At 44.6% G+C, this 15293-nt stretch overlaps 1 protein-coding gene across 1 annotated transcript; it reads right to left on the bottom strand.

The window, feature by feature from the left end:
- Positions 1–1911: 1911 nt before the first annotated feature.
- dpm2 (dolichyl-phosphate mannosyltransferase subunit 2, regulatory) lies at positions 1912–13310 on the bottom strand. Its single transcript, XM_084324564.1, has 4 exons — positions 13186–13310; positions 9053–9142; positions 2718–2820; positions 1912–2396 (listed from the first exon to the last, which is right to left on the bottom strand). The coding sequence occupies exons 1-4, from the start codon at positions 13186–13188 to the stop codon at positions 2341–2343; spliced, it is 252 nt and encodes an 83-aa protein (XP_084180690.1). The 5' UTR covers positions 13189–13310; the 3' UTR covers positions 1912–2340.
- Positions 13311–15293: the final 1983 nt, after the last annotated feature.

Here is a 15293-nt window from a genome sequence, read left to right as displayed (position 1 = left end):
GATATGGTGAGCAGCTATGGTGTTATAGATATGGTGAGCAGCTCTGGTGTTATAGAGATATGGTGAGCAGCTCTGGTGTTATAGAGATATGGTGAGCAGCTCTGGTGTTATAGAGATATGGTGAGCAGCTCTGGTGTTAGAGATATGGTGAGCAGCTCTGGTGTTATAGAGATATGGTGAGTAGCTCTGGTGTTATAGAGATATGGTGAGCAGCTCTGGTGTTATAGAGATATGGTGAGCAGCTCTGGTGTTATAGAGATATGGTGAGCAGCTCTGGTGTTAGAGATATGGTGAGCAGCTCTGGTGTTCTAGAGATATGGTGAGCAGCTCTGGTGTTATAGAGATATGGTGATCAGCTCTGGTGTTCTAGGGATATGGTGAGCAGCTCTGGTGTTATAGAGATATGGTGAGCAGCTCTGGTGTTATAGAGATATGGTGAGCAGCTCTGGTGTTATAGAGATATGGTGAGCAGCTCTGGTGTTATAGAGATATGGTGAGCAGCTCTGGTGTTATAGAGATATGGTGAGCAGCTCTGGTGTTATAGAGATATGGTGAGCAGCTCTGGTGTTATAGAGATATGGTGAGCAGCTCTGGTGTTATAGGGAGTAGATGACAATTTTAAGTGTATCAAATAAGGAGGCGTCAGACCAAGGAAGTGATCTGCCATCAGCTGCACTTAAATCACGTATCAATTAGTCAATAGTGTCCAATGTTCTAGGTGGTTTGTGGAAAAACACTGGAAGTAGCAGTTCAAGCTGTTCACAGTGGAGCTTCCAACACAGTCAGAAGGTTCCAGAAGGTATTTATTTATATTCCACGTCACTCCGGGGGCTCAGGAGGTAGAGCAGTCGTCTGGTAATCGGAAGGTTCCCGGTTCGATTCCCATTCCTCCCGGGCAGCGTGTCGAAGTGTCCTTAAGCAAGACACTTAACCCCTAACTGCTCCCGATGAGCAGGTCGGCACCTTGCATGGTCGCCTCGGCTGTCGGTGTGAATGTGTGAGTGAACGTGAGGAACAACACAAAGCGCTTTGGATGAAGGCTGTTATATAAACGCATCATTTACTCCAATATTCAGTAAAGCCAATGTTACAGAAAAAGGGTATTCCACACAATATCAATAAGAAAAGTAAAAATTATATTATTTAGTTAGTTCATATTACAGCAGGGGGGGGGGGTGAATGGGGAGCACTTTCCTGTCAACCTGTGACAACCCCATGAAAACATGACTAACATCAATGTTGAACAATAAATGACTTACTGTCAAATATTATACTTTTATCTCAAAAACCCAATTTGTCACATTTTACACCTCCAGTTTTCACCTATGAAGCGATCAATCTTCATGGAAACCAAATTAATAAAAATCATGTCTAGATTAGAGCCAGATCTCAAGGTTACATCATGTCTAGATTAGAGCCAGATCACGTTACATACATCATGTCTAGATTAGAGCCAGATCACGTTACATCATGTCTAGATTAGAGCCAGATCACGTTACATACATCATGTCTAGATTAGAGCCAGATCACGTTACATCATGTCTAGATTAGAGCCAGATCACGTTACATCATGTCTAGATTAGAGCCAGATCACGTTATCACAATGTTATCCCAAAAGACTTGTATATATTTACTCTTAACTTCTTTACTCTCAAGTTCTTTTTAGTTGTTGTGTCACACTTGAACTCTACTTTCTAACCTAACCTATATTTAAAGGAACACGCCAACATTATGGGAAATGTGCTTTCCGTCTTCCAGAGACAGACGAGAAGATAGATACCAGTTTCCGGTCTGTGTGTTCAGTAGAAAGCTATCCGGCTGCCAGCTAGCCTAGCTTCGCACAAATTAATGGGAACGGACAAGGACCAGTTATTGAAATTCTAGATCTAAGAATGACATTGAAACCAGCTGTAATTTTTTTTGTAGAAACAAGTATGAAACTTTAATTAATCTGTTCTGGGAATGTACATATAGCAGTATCTTCTGGACTGATATAAATAACTTAATACACAGGAAAATCACCAACTGCAATGTTGAAAAAAAACATGTCTTATTTAGAGTAAAATTACATTATGTCTTTGTGTATTCGGATTAGTGGACGTGCTTCTTGATCTCGAGCACTGGGACATCAGATCAGAGCGTCGGAGTGGAGACAGTAGGTGGTTAACGCTGGCTAGTCTTTACATGTCGCCTTCAGCTGCTGAATACACTCTGACGGGGGGGGGGGGGGGGTGTAGTCGTTTGGATTCTACTCAGTGACCACTGGGATCAGGCTGCAGGTTCTAGACGCCGCTGTAGAAACACATCCAGGCCACAGAGCGGAGTTTCTCTGCTGCTCTTCTAGGCAACTTTCTTTGCCGTGTGACTCTTCCACACGATGACTCCAATGAAGGTTCCTGTGGAGCAGAGGAGACGTTATTAAGTTTGAGACAGAAAGGGTGTAGTTTGGCCATTTCAGGGATATTGCATTCCGACCATCACTAGGGGCTAGGTGCGAGACGCCATCATCTGCATCTGTTCACGCTCGCGCACACCCTCTCTCTCTCCCTCTCTCTCTCTCTCTTTCACGCTCACTCTCTTCCATCCGCGGAGCTAAAGATGGAGCATCGCCGTCGGTTGTGTGATAGTAAAGGGCTAACCTTCTGTATCGTCACAGTGAAAGGGTTAACCGGCTGTCGTGTGGCAGTGAAAGGGTTAAACACTGGTGATCTCCTCACCTATCAAGAGGAGCAGGACGACGGCTGCAACGGCTGGCAGGATGACAGAGTACTCCCTGGGGAGGAAGAGCTTCTGGAGCACATGGCCACCATCCACAAAGGGCTGCAGGAGACACAACACACACTGTAGGTTAGAGCAGGGGTTCCCAAACTTTTCAGGCCGGGACCCAGAAAATAAGGCGTCAGAGAGCCGCGGCCCAATGCACATCGTCAGGCTTTTTTTTTTTTTTTGCCAGGCGATCGGTTTTTTAGGCCAAATATCACTTCAACCCTATTAAGTTAGTTCAAGTTAGTTATTCATTTATATGTGCTATTTATGAGAGGGCTAACTTGTTGAAAAATAATAATGATAATAATAATAGCCTCATTAAAATACTATTTTGCTTCGGTTGTTTTCAGCGTTTTATGTGCATAATCTGTTATTTAGTTTGAAATGTTCGTTGAAATAAGTAGATTTTTCGTTTGTTTATTTATTAAGTTAATATAAAACCATATAGTCACATTTTAGAATACAATAGAATAGAATTTTAGAATACAACTAGAAACACTGTCCTGGCCTGCTTCTTAGTTCAGTGGCCTGAAAAAAAAAAAAAAAAAAAAAAACGTTATCTTTTTTTTAATCATCTCGCAGCCCTCCCGTGGCTGCTTGCGGCCCACCTTTGGGAATGATTGCACAGTGCAATACTCCAATTCAGCCATTGGCAATTCAGCCGTTGGGTGGGGGGCGCTGTTGAGCGGGCCTGTGACCGGACCTGAAAGCGCCCCTACTCTGCGGCTCTGCAGTTGCATACTATTGGGAGCAGCACGGAGTCTCGACTCGGGACTTATTTTATTTGGAATATAATGACTGTATATGCAAAAGTAGCCTAGTTTTAAGTTAAAATATTATAAATCTACATGCCTTGAGGATGTCACTTTATATAGCCTGCCTATCAGGCAAAAAAAATTATTCTAACGGAAACACTGATACCGTGTTATATACCGTTACCGTCTATGCTTCAAATTATACCGTGATATAAATTTTAGACCATACCGTCCAGCCCTACCGTGTAGTATGTTAACAACAACAAGGAGTTACCTCCCTGGGCCCTATTCCCCGTACCTGGTTCAACTAAGTCGATCAAAAGTCCCATTATCCAGATTCAATTAACCCGATGTTTGAATCCGGGCTTTCCCTGTTCCTCGAACGCTGATTCACTCTTGTTAATTCGAACCAGACTTGATACTCAGGATAATTGCGCGCGGCCGCCTCACCTGAAAAGACAGCAGGTGTCGATCGCAGAAATCCAGATTTTCTAACGGCATTGATTGATTGATTGATTTAAAACTTTATTAACAAGATTGCAGAATGGGTACAATACAGTACGGCTCAATAGCCTCGCCGACAAGTTAAATGCATAATCTATAGGCTAATGTTAAGTCTCTCATTACCCCAATCAATCAGATTATATTTCTTTAAATGTGCCTGCTGGCAGTAGGCTTAATGGAATGAATAATCAAATGAGATCTTGCTAGCGAAAATAATTAGTTCAACTCTTTCAGAATAAGGATAAAAACAAGCCCAAATAGTAAGGATGTCCGATATTATCGGCCTACCGATATTATCGGCCGATATCGGCATTAAAATGTGATATCGGAAAATATCTGTATCGTTTCTTTTTTTAAGATTTTTTCTTTTTCTTTTTACATTTCTATAACCTTTATTTACCCAGGCAAGCAAGTAAGAACAAATTCTGATTTTATTTATTTTCAAAAGTATGCATAATGTTGTGTTAATTCCACAACAAGAGATATGTAATGTTAATTACCTGAAATTATAAAAAAAAAAATTGGGGGGGGAACCCTGCATATATCGGTATCGGTTGATAACGGTATCGGAAATTAAGAGTTGGACAATATCGGTATATCGGTAAAAAAGCCAATATCGAGCATCCCTACCAAATAGTATATCTAATTGATACGAATTATTATGAGGATATTATGTACTGTATGTGCTTAGGTATTATGTACTATATAAATATTATACATGGTTCCCAAAGAGAGGCTTGGAGGGAGGCTTGCAGTTACACTATTAATCAGGTTTTAATCTGTTTTCGGACCTAATCCATACATGCATTGAATTGATTAACCTTTGGTTTATACCAGTGACACCTCATGTTCATCATCAGATAACAGTGCTTGAAAAGATAAATGCATTTTCTCAAATTCATTCATCAAAAACGTCAAAGGCTCATTCAATTTATCAAGTCACGTCACGTCATCAAATCCATCAAACAGCGCATCTCCTCATATATTTTAAACCCAGTTACAATATCACAATAATGTGTGACACTGTCAGTGACAGTGATACAATTAAACAATCCACAGATTCAGATTCCTCATAATTCATATCCACAATCCGTGCATAGACGCTTCAATGTATGCTTGAATGAAACACAATTGCTGTACCAAGTTGTAAAAAAGAATGATGAGGTTAGGGATCTATTGCTGGTACCGAAGTTCTTTATTCCCACTGTACCCCAGCTGGCGCATTCACATATCCTCGGAGCGCACCTGGGCGTGGACAAAACCATGGAGCGCATAAGGGCGCGTTTCCATTGGCCGGGCATGAAGAGAGCGGTAGAGGACTATTGCCGGAGCTGCCCAGAGTGTCAACGCGCAGCACCAAAGGTACAATATAAAAGTCCTCTGATCCCGCTGCCCATCATTGAGACCCCATTCTCAAGAATTGCCCTCGACGTAGTGGGCCCTCTAGTTAAATCGTCCCGAGGCCACCAGTATATACTGGTAATCATAGATTATGCTACCCGTTACCCCGAAGCCATCCCGTTACGCACGGTGACGGCCAAAATTGTGGCACGGGAGCTCTTTCATTTGTTTAGTCGGGTGGGAATTGCCGACTCTATTCTCACGGATCAGGGCTCGTGCTTTATGTCGCGGGTCATGAAAGAAATGTGCAAACTAATGAAAGTGGAACAGCTACGAACCTCCATATACCATCCACAGACGGATGGACTGTGCGAGCGCTTTAACAAGACCCTGAAAAGCATGCTAAGGAAGGTAATGGAGAAGGATGGGAAGAATTGGGATCAGTTGTTGCCCTTTCTGATGTTCTCTGTGCGTGAGGTCCCACAGGCCTCCACTGGCTTCTCGCCATTTGAGCTGCTCTACGCCCGCAAGCCGCGGGGTCTCCTGGACATCGCAAAGGAGATTTGGGAGGAACAGCCGTCGCCCCACCAGTCTCTCATAGAGCATGTGCAGGTAATGAGAGACAGGATGAAGGCGCTCTGGCCAGTGGTGAGAGAACACATGCAACAGGCCCAAGACGCACAGAAGCGCATTTATGACCGGGGCGCACAGCCACGGGAGTTTAATGTGGGGGACCGAGTCCTAGTACTGGTACCGACAGCAGAGTGCAAATTCCTAGCCAAATGGCAGGGACCCTACGACATAATCGAGAAAGTGGGTCCCGTCAACTACAAGGTCCACCAGCCCGACCGTAGGAAGCATCGACAGTTATACCATGTTAACCTGTTGAAGAAATGGCATGACCGGGATGTGTTGCTCTCGCCCCCCCCTCTTCCCCCTTTTGCGCAGCAGGTGGCAGAGGCGGCCGATGTTCCCAGCGGGGAACAGTTGTCCCCGACCCAACGGCAGGAGCTTCGGGAGCTGGTCCAACAGAACCGGGACGTGTTCTCGGCCACGCCGGGCCGCACCACATTGGCCCAGCACCACATCATTACCAGCCCGGGAGACAAGGTAAAGCTGAAGCCCTATCGTATCCCAGAGGCAAAAAGAGAGGCAGTCAGAAGAGAAGTGCGGGTCATGCTGGAGATGGGAGTAATTGAGGAGTCTCATAGCGGGTGGTCCAGTCCTATTGTTTTAGTGCCAAAACCCGACTCAACAACCAGGTTCTGTAATGATTTCAGGAAGCTTAATGAAATTTCAAAGTTTGACGCCTATCCCATGCCTAGAGTGGATGAGCTCATTGACAGACTGGGCCTGGCCAAATTTATCACGACACTAGACCTAACGAAGGGTTATTGGCAAGTCCCTCTGGCCCCCGCCTCAAGGGAGAAGACGGCTTTCTCCACCCCAGATGGGCTGTTCCATTATAAAGTTCTCCCGTTTGGCCTGCATGGGGCGCCATCTACCTTTCAGAGGCTGATGGACAGAGTTCTACGGCCCCATCGGGAGTATGCAGCCGCATATCTCGATGACATTATCATCCACTCGTCAGATTGGGACACCCACCTCCAAAAGGTGAGAGCGGTGTTGGGGGCCCTCCGGGAGGCGGGTCTCACCGCCAACCCAAAGAAATGCAGGCTGGGATTAGAAGAGGCAGAGTACCTGGGGTTCACAATAGGCCGGGGCAATGTGAAACCGCAGAAGAGGAAGGTTGATGCAATAAGGGAGTGGCCTCGCCCTTTAACCAAGAAGCAGGTCAGGACATTTAATGGGCTAGCGAGCTATTATAGGAGGTTTATCCCTAACTTTGCTGCTCGCGCTGCTCCCCTCACAGATCTGACCCAGGCGCGGCGGCCGTTCACGGTGAAGTGGACACCGGAGGCGGAGGCGGCGTTCGAGGACCTCAAGACTGCCCTCTGTTCGGGACCGGTGCTGATCTCCCCGAACTTCGACAAGGAGATGACGGTACAAACAGACGCATCAGAGGTGGGACTGGGAGCGGTCCTCTCCCAGCAACTGGAGGGTGAGGAACATCCGATTTTATATGTGAGCAGGAAGCTGCTGCCACACGAGCGCAACTATTCTGCGGTGGAGCGCGAAGGTCTGGCGATTAAGTGGGCACTGGAGACGCTCCGCTATTATCTGCTGGGGAGGCGTTTCACGCTGGTGACGGATCACGCCCCCCTAGTCTGGATGGCCAAGACAAAGGGGACCAATGCCAGGGTGACTCGATGGTTTCTGGAGTTACAGTCATTTAACTTTTCTGTCATTCACAGGTCAGGGGTGGCGCATGGCAACGCAGACGCCCTCTCCAGGAAGGATGCCTGTTGGGCGTCGGACGCTCTTCCCCGACGGTCGGAGCTGGAGGGGGGGTACTGTGGCAACCCCAAGCCACCCCTGGGCTTGGTGATTGATGGGCGCTATGTGGCGACCCAATGGCTGGGCGCTGCCCATGTTTGGGCGTCCGCTTCCGGACGCACCTGTCACTAAATACCCATCAGAGTGATTACCTGATTAGCGAATCACGGCGCGGTGCGCCTGTTGGAGAGGGGGGACTTAATGGAGCCGAGGAGCCTCCTCTCAGTCCCCCGTAGCAGCGCAAGGCAAAAGGCCACAGAGCGGAGACGCCGCCCGGCCGACAGCAAACCGTTATTATTTGACTAAGAAAATAAAGAGTATGATTTTGGGAACTGCAACCTGTCTGTGTGTTGTTTATTCTGCCACCCCTACACCTGGAATTGCCACACAGTGTAGTATGTAAACAACAACAAGGAGGTACCTACCAAGACGATGACCCAGACAGTGTAGTATGTAAACAACAACAAGGAGGTACCTACCAAGACGATGACCCAGACAGTGTAGTATGTAAACAACAACAAGGAGGTACCTACCAAGACGATGACCCAGACAGTGTAGTATGTAAACAACAACAAGGAGGTACCTACCAAGACGATGACCCAGACAGTGTAGTATGTAAACAACAACAAGGAGGTACCTACCAAGACGATGACCCAGACAGTGTAGTATGTAAACAACAACAAGGAGGTACCTACCAAGACGATGACCCAGACAGTGTAGTATGTAAACAACAACAAGGAGGTACCTACCAAGACGATGACCCAGACAGTGTAGTATGTAAACAACAACAAGGAGGTACCTACCAAGACGATGACCCAGACAGTGTAGTATGTAAACAACAACAAGGAGGTACCTACCAAGACGATGACCCAGACAGTGTAGTATGTAAACAACAACAAGGAGGTACCTACCAAGACGATGACCCAGACAGTGTAGTATGTAAACAACAACAAGGAGGTACCTACCAAGACGATGACCCAGACAGTGTAGTGTGTAAACAACAACAAGGAGGTACCTACCAAGACGATGACCCAGACAGTGTAGTATGTAAACAACAACAAGGAGGTACCTACCAAGACGATGACCCAGACAGTGTAGTATGTAAACAACAACAAGGAGGTACCTACCAAGACGATGACCCAGACAGTGTAGTGTGTAAACAACAACAAGGAGGTACCTACCAAGACGATGACCCAGACAGTGTAGTATGTAAACAACAACAAGGAGGTACCTACCAAGACGATGACCCAGACAGTGTAGTATGTAAACAACAACAAGGAGGTACCTACCAAGACGATGACCCAGACAGTGTAGTATGTAAACAACAGGAGGCTGAAGCTGACGAGACTGATGCCGACCGCCTGGTCTGAACCCGTAGCCTGACGACAGAGAAGCACAGATTAGACTCAATTCATGATGTCACGTTTATTAGAGATACCCCAACTAACTAATGATCTTTATTTCGAACATGATTAAAAATAAATAAATAAAGACAAACAACGAAAAATATACATATCACTGTTGGAAAAGGAGTAGGAAGAAGAAGCCTAAGCTTATCATGCCCTACCCACCTCTTCCAAGTGGGAACATTAATTAATACTTCCATTATATAATGGAGAATATCCACATTGCCAATAATTCTTCATTCTTAACTCATTCTGCGCCAGCGCTTAATCCACGAGATGGCGCTAGTGCGCCACCGCTGTAAGTCAATGGGGGGGACTGCGAGATTTGAGAGTCCTTAAAAATATATCTTAAAGTATAGCTAGCTATGGGTCTAATACACCCGTCGATTATCAGTTAGTTGCATCCAGTCAACATGTACAAAACGGAGTTTTTTTCATCTGTACATTTCCGTTTTATAGCCTTTTGAATATGAGTGGAATACATACTTTAGTGGAATACACTAAACACGTTGTAATTTGTCGCCTGATTATCGAATCTTCCTGAAATCAATGCTAGATGATCATTATTATCCTTCCTTGTGCAAGCATGAAAAGAGCATTGGACCGCAGGGCTCCACCGCTGCCTTCTCAAACTCAACGGCACACAGCCACACACACAGCCGCGATAGAAAGACATATCAGATCAACGATCAAATTTATATATAGTGTTCTTACCTTGTATCTGATGTAATGCAAAAGAAAGAATCCATTATCTGATCGCCATTGCATATTGGGGGGGGGGGGGGGGGGGGGGGGGGCCTCGCAGATGTATCGTTGAAACAGGTTACCTTGCCCGAGTATTTAAACCCAGCCCGGTTGTGCGATAGTAAAGGGTTAACCTTCAGCCGTGTGGCAGTGAAAGGGTTAAGCCTCTGTGACATTCAAGAGGTAGCTACATTTACATTTACATTTAGCTGAACACATTTATCCAAAGCGACTTACAAGTTTTGTACGACAAGTCATCAGGAAGGGCACAACTCTTAACACTCGTAACAATGTTCATCAAAGTGTTCAAACTTGAGTGATAGTGTCGAGTCGAGTGTATGTTAGTATATTAGGAAGAGTGCATGACTGTAGAGGACAGTATTAGCACTATTTCTCAGTAGTACTAATTTATATATTTTATACCCAGTTTAATCACCTGTACATTGCACTTTACTGTTACATTTGCACTTTCCGTTGTACTGTACTTGTGCTGTATGATGACAACACATTAGAATCTAATCAGATTTTTCAGTCGCGTTGCCTGTGGACTCTCTGTGGTTGCAGCTCTTATACAGGAGCTGGTGGGATGTGTATGTGCAAATGCAGGTGTTGTAGTGATTGTAATGGCACATAATTCACCCACAGAACTATTGTCCGCCCGAACATTCTGGAACATTCTGGAACATTCTAGAATGTTTGTGATGTCATAGCCGAACATTCTAGAACATTCTGATTTAGGCGGCGGCATTCATTCTGGCTTTCCAGTAACGTACTGTATTGTGTAGGTGTACTCAATAAATACTATTCGCTCTGCCTCGAGCCACCGTCTCCGACTCCCATCGCTTGGCACTACAGTGTACTCTTTATTAACACAGAGATGAACTCGGCTGGGATCTTTCTTAGTTTTGTTTATTGATTGAGTGATTGAACATTTTATTAACAGATTGCAGAATGGGTACAGTACAGTACGGCTCAATACATACAATTGTTAAGGGGATGCAGACCAGAGAAAGACGTTTGTCTTGTTTACATCAGGGTCCCCCATTTTCTATTCATCATAACATATATGACATACAGATAAACTACTGTTTAAGATGCAGCGTTTCTAAAAGAGAGTACATACATTTGAGGGGGAAGAAACTGTTCTTAAGCAGTTCGTAAGAAGATATTAGAAGACACTTGATCAAATGTTGGAGAATGAGGTCCAATGTACATGAGAGCAGTAGAGACAGACTAATGTACATGAGAGCAGCAGAGACAGACTAATGTACATGAGAGCAGCAGAGACAGACTAATGTACATGAGAGCAGCAGAGACAGACTAATGTACATGAGAGCAGCAGAGACAGACTAATGTACATGAGAGCAGTAGAGACAGACTAATGTACATGAGAGCAGCAGAGACAGACTAATGTACATGAGAGCAGTAGAGACAGACTAATGTACATGAGAGCAGCAGAGACAGACTAATGTACATGAGAGCAGCAGAGACAGACTAATGTACATGAGAGCAGCAGAGACAGACTAATGTACATGAGAGCAGTAGAGACAGACTAATGTACATGAGAGCAGCAGAGACAGACTAATGTACATGAGAGCAGCAGAGACAGACTAATGTACATGAGAGCAGTAGAGACAGACTAATGTACATGAGAGCAGCAGAGACAGACTAATGTACATGAGAGCAGCAGAGACAGACTACTGTACATGAGACCAGCAGAGACAGACTAATGTACATGAGACTAACTGTACAACTGAACAAGCAAAACTGTACATTGGAATATTGCCAAGACCATACTTGGTCATTTACTGTACATTGGAGGGGGTTGGGTTAGGACATTTACAGGGGCCAGTTTCGAATTGCAGTCTCCCGTAGGTGTTCTTTGAGTGTTTTTGAAAGTGGGTAGTGATTCACATTCCTTTACAGCTTTGGGTAGGGTGTTCCACATTGATGTGGCATAAATGCTAAACGTGTTTAGTCCCTTGTTTGAGCCGAATCTGGGTTTAACATGATTTGTGGAGCTCCCTCTGGTGTTGTGATCGTGGTATTCACTGACCTTTGGGAAGTATTTTGACATGTACATGGGTACCTTGGTCATTGGGTCTACTCTAAGCCATCCTAGGTTGTCAAAGTGGGCAGGGGTGAGGTGGGTTCAAGGAGTCAGGTCAAGCAGTAGTCTGACCAGTTTGTTTTGAGATGTTTGTAATTTAGTTTTTAGCGCCTTTGACTTTGAGGTGCTTTGGTACCATGAGGTGCAAGCATAGTCGTAGTACCCTTGAATGAGTGCTCCTGTTAGAGTCTTCAAGGTTTTGATTGATTGATTGAAAAGTTTATTAACAGATTGCAGAATGGGTACAGTACAGCTCAATACATACAATTGTTAAGGGGATGCAGACCAGAGAAAGACTTTCGTCTTGTTTACATCAGGGTCCCCCATTTTCAATTCATCATAACATATATGACATACATGACATACAGATAGACAGTACTGCTACATCTATACATTTATGACATATCAGATTTGCAAATACAGTACTGTTTGTGATACAAAAGTGTCCAGAAAAAGAGTGTATATACATTTGGCGTAGAAACTGTACATTGGAGGAGGTTGGGTGGGTGGGTGGGGTTGGGTGGGTGGGGGCTGTACATTGGAGGTGGGGGGGGGGGGGGGTTGGGTAGGGGACACACACACATTTTACACTGTACATTGGAATACTGACAGCGCCTTACTTGGTCATTTACTGTACAACTAGGTTAGGACATTTGTAGGGGCCAGTTTCGAATTGCAGTCTCACGTAGATGTTTTTTGAGTGTTTTTGAAAGTGGGTAGTGATTCACATTCCTTTACAGCTTTAGGTAGGGCGTTCCACATTGATGTGGCATAATTGCGAAACGTGTTTAGTCCCTTGTTTGAGCCGAATCTGGGTTTTACAGGTATTCTTGTTTACCAGAGAGGAGATCCGGTACAAGAATCTAGTTCGTTGGTTGACTTTTTTTTATTACATTGGATGCCATTTTGTCACAGGAAAGATTAGCCTCTTTGCAATCTGTTAATAAAGTTTTCAATCAATCAATCAAAACGTTAGCCACATTACCTGCACGGCCACCGGATAACATTAGCCTGGCTAACGTTAGAGCTAGCTCCTATAAATTGGTGGCATTTGTCCTATGAAGTTGTGAATATGGCATGTAACATTCATGTGCAGTAGTAGTTAGTGACGTCGACGTTAGTGTGGGCTTGAAATAAAGTAGAAAACAACCCTCTTTCTTACCATGACTGACCGGTGATGTTCAGAAGATGTGTTGTTGACCTGGCGTCTTCTTCTGCTTCTTCTTCCTTTTCTTCTTCTGTGTTTCCAGCTGCTTACTGGCGCCCTCAACAGGTCACACAGTGAACTTGCCCTCAGCCCGGTCCGCGTGTAGCTTATTGCCAGCGGAAGAGTGCAAGAATGCTTCTGCATTCGTCACCGCACGCCAGGACGGTAATGCGCCTTTCCTTTCGCCCCGCTCAGACATGTAGTACATTGCAACACAACGCAGCATTTCCGCGTACATTGCAACGAATCACTTGGAGTTTGAAAGTGATATCAGAAGAAACTACTCAACCTCGGCTGTCTTTAACTATGAGTGAACACAACACATTGTAACGTTAACTGTCAACTGTACTTTACTATGGAATATTATCGCGACGCGTCGTCACAGACTAAACAGTGTTCTGGATTTTCCTACAATGGATTATTGATTGTAAATTGAACCCTTGCACTGAAGAACCATTATGAATCTGTGTTAGAAAATGTTTTGGATCTAAATCACTTGGAGTTTGAAAGTGATATCAGAAGAAACTACTCAACCTCGGCTGTCTTTAGACAGTACAGAGGTTATACTTTATTATCTAAACATGGTAAGTTAGAGTGCTGTGTTCACTCATCGTTAAATACAGTAGAGGTTGAGTACTTCATTATCTAAAGATGGTAAGTTAGAGTGTTGTGTTCAGTCAGACAGTAGACAAGTAGAGGTTGAGTACTTTATTATCTAAACATGGTAAGTTAGAGTGTTGTGTTCACTCATAGTTAAATACAGTAGAGGTTGAGTACTTCATTATCTAAACATGGTAAGTTAGAGTGTTGTGTTCACTCATAGTTAAATACGGTAGAGGTTGAGTACTTCATTATCTAAACATGGTAAGTTAGAGTGTTGTGTTCGCCTGTACGTTAATGCCAAGCAAGCAGTGCAAAAATGCTTCCGCATTCGTCACCGCACGCTAGTGCGGTAAAGCGCCCTTCTTTTCAGACAAATGCTACCGTGCGTGCACCGGCGGCGGCGTGCTCGCTCAGGTGCGTGCGTGCGCCGGCGTGCTCGCGCGAGGTGCCCGCGCATGCGACACGAGCGGAGCTCAATATATATAAGTCACCGCCCCTTATTCAGTATCCAACAAATAGCTCAACTGGCAAGGACACATGGCTGTGGATCCTATAGCTTGTTTGCTGGCGAGTTCGAATCCCATCGAAAATATTTTTTAACGTGATTTTTTTTTAACGTGTATTCTTTCGCCGATTAAGGTTAGGCATTGTTTCGGAGTTGGTTAAGGTTAGAACGGTTAAGTTTAGGCGCTGTTAAGGAGCTGGTTAAGGTTAGAGTTTGTCAAAGAGAATGGCAATATAATTTCTATGGTTAAGGTTAAGGTTAGGCATTGTTTCGGAGTTGGTTAAGGTTAGAACGGTTAAGTTTAGGCGTTGTTAAGGAGCTGGTTAAGGTTAGAGTTTGTCAAAGAGAATGGCAATAGACAGCCTATTTCCGCGAAAATGAAAGGCGCATTACTGCATGCCACTACGGTAAATTTTTGCACTGCTTGCTTGGCATAAAGCTACACGCGTTGTGTTCACTCATAGTTAAAGACAGCCGAGGTTGAGTAGTTTCTTCTGATATCACTTTCAAACTCCAAGTGATTTAGATCCAAAACATTTTCTAACACAGATTCATAATGGTTCTTCAGTGCAAGGGTTCAATTTACAATCAATAATCCATTGTAGGAAAATCCAGAACACTGTTTAGTCTGTGACGACGCGTCGCGATAATATTCCATAGTAAAGTACAGTTGACAGTTAACGTTACAATGTGTTGTGTTCACTCATAGTTAAAGACAGCCGAGGTTGAGTAGTTTCTTCTGATATCACTTTCAAACTCCAAGTGATTCGTTGCAATGTACGCGGAAATGCTGCATTGTGTTGCAATGTACTACAATATGAACCAAAGCGTGTTAATGCGTGTCGAACCAAGCAGGGATCTCATGCGCATGCGAGCGCTGCGCGAGCACCTCGAGCACGCCGGTGCACCAGTGGGCGAAGGAAAAGGAAAGGCGCATTACCGTACTGGCGTGCGG

The sequence above is a fragment of the Notolepis coatsorum genome (assembly GCF_963971535.1).
Source record: "Notolepis coatsorum genome assembly, chromosome: 11".
NCBI lineage: Eukaryota > Metazoa > Chordata > Actinopteri > Aulopiformes > Paralepididae > Notolepis > Notolepis coatsorum.
Note: the sequence above shows the minus strand (reverse complement) of the source record. Positions and strands in the feature narration are given on the sequence as shown.

What these genes read in the sequence shown, in the direction of transcription:
- dpm2 (XM_084324564.1), bottom strand. An exon ending in CTGTCTGGGTCATCGTCTTG is followed by an intron (nt 2,821 to 9,052) that starts GTAGGTACCTCC and finishes TGTCTCCTGCAG; the next exon opens with CCCTTTGTGGATGGTGGCCA. An exon ending in CGTCCTGCTCCTCTTGATAG is followed by an intron (nt 2,397 to 2,717) that starts GTGAGGAGATCA and finishes TCTGCTCCACAG; the next exon opens with GAACCTTCATTGGAGTCATC.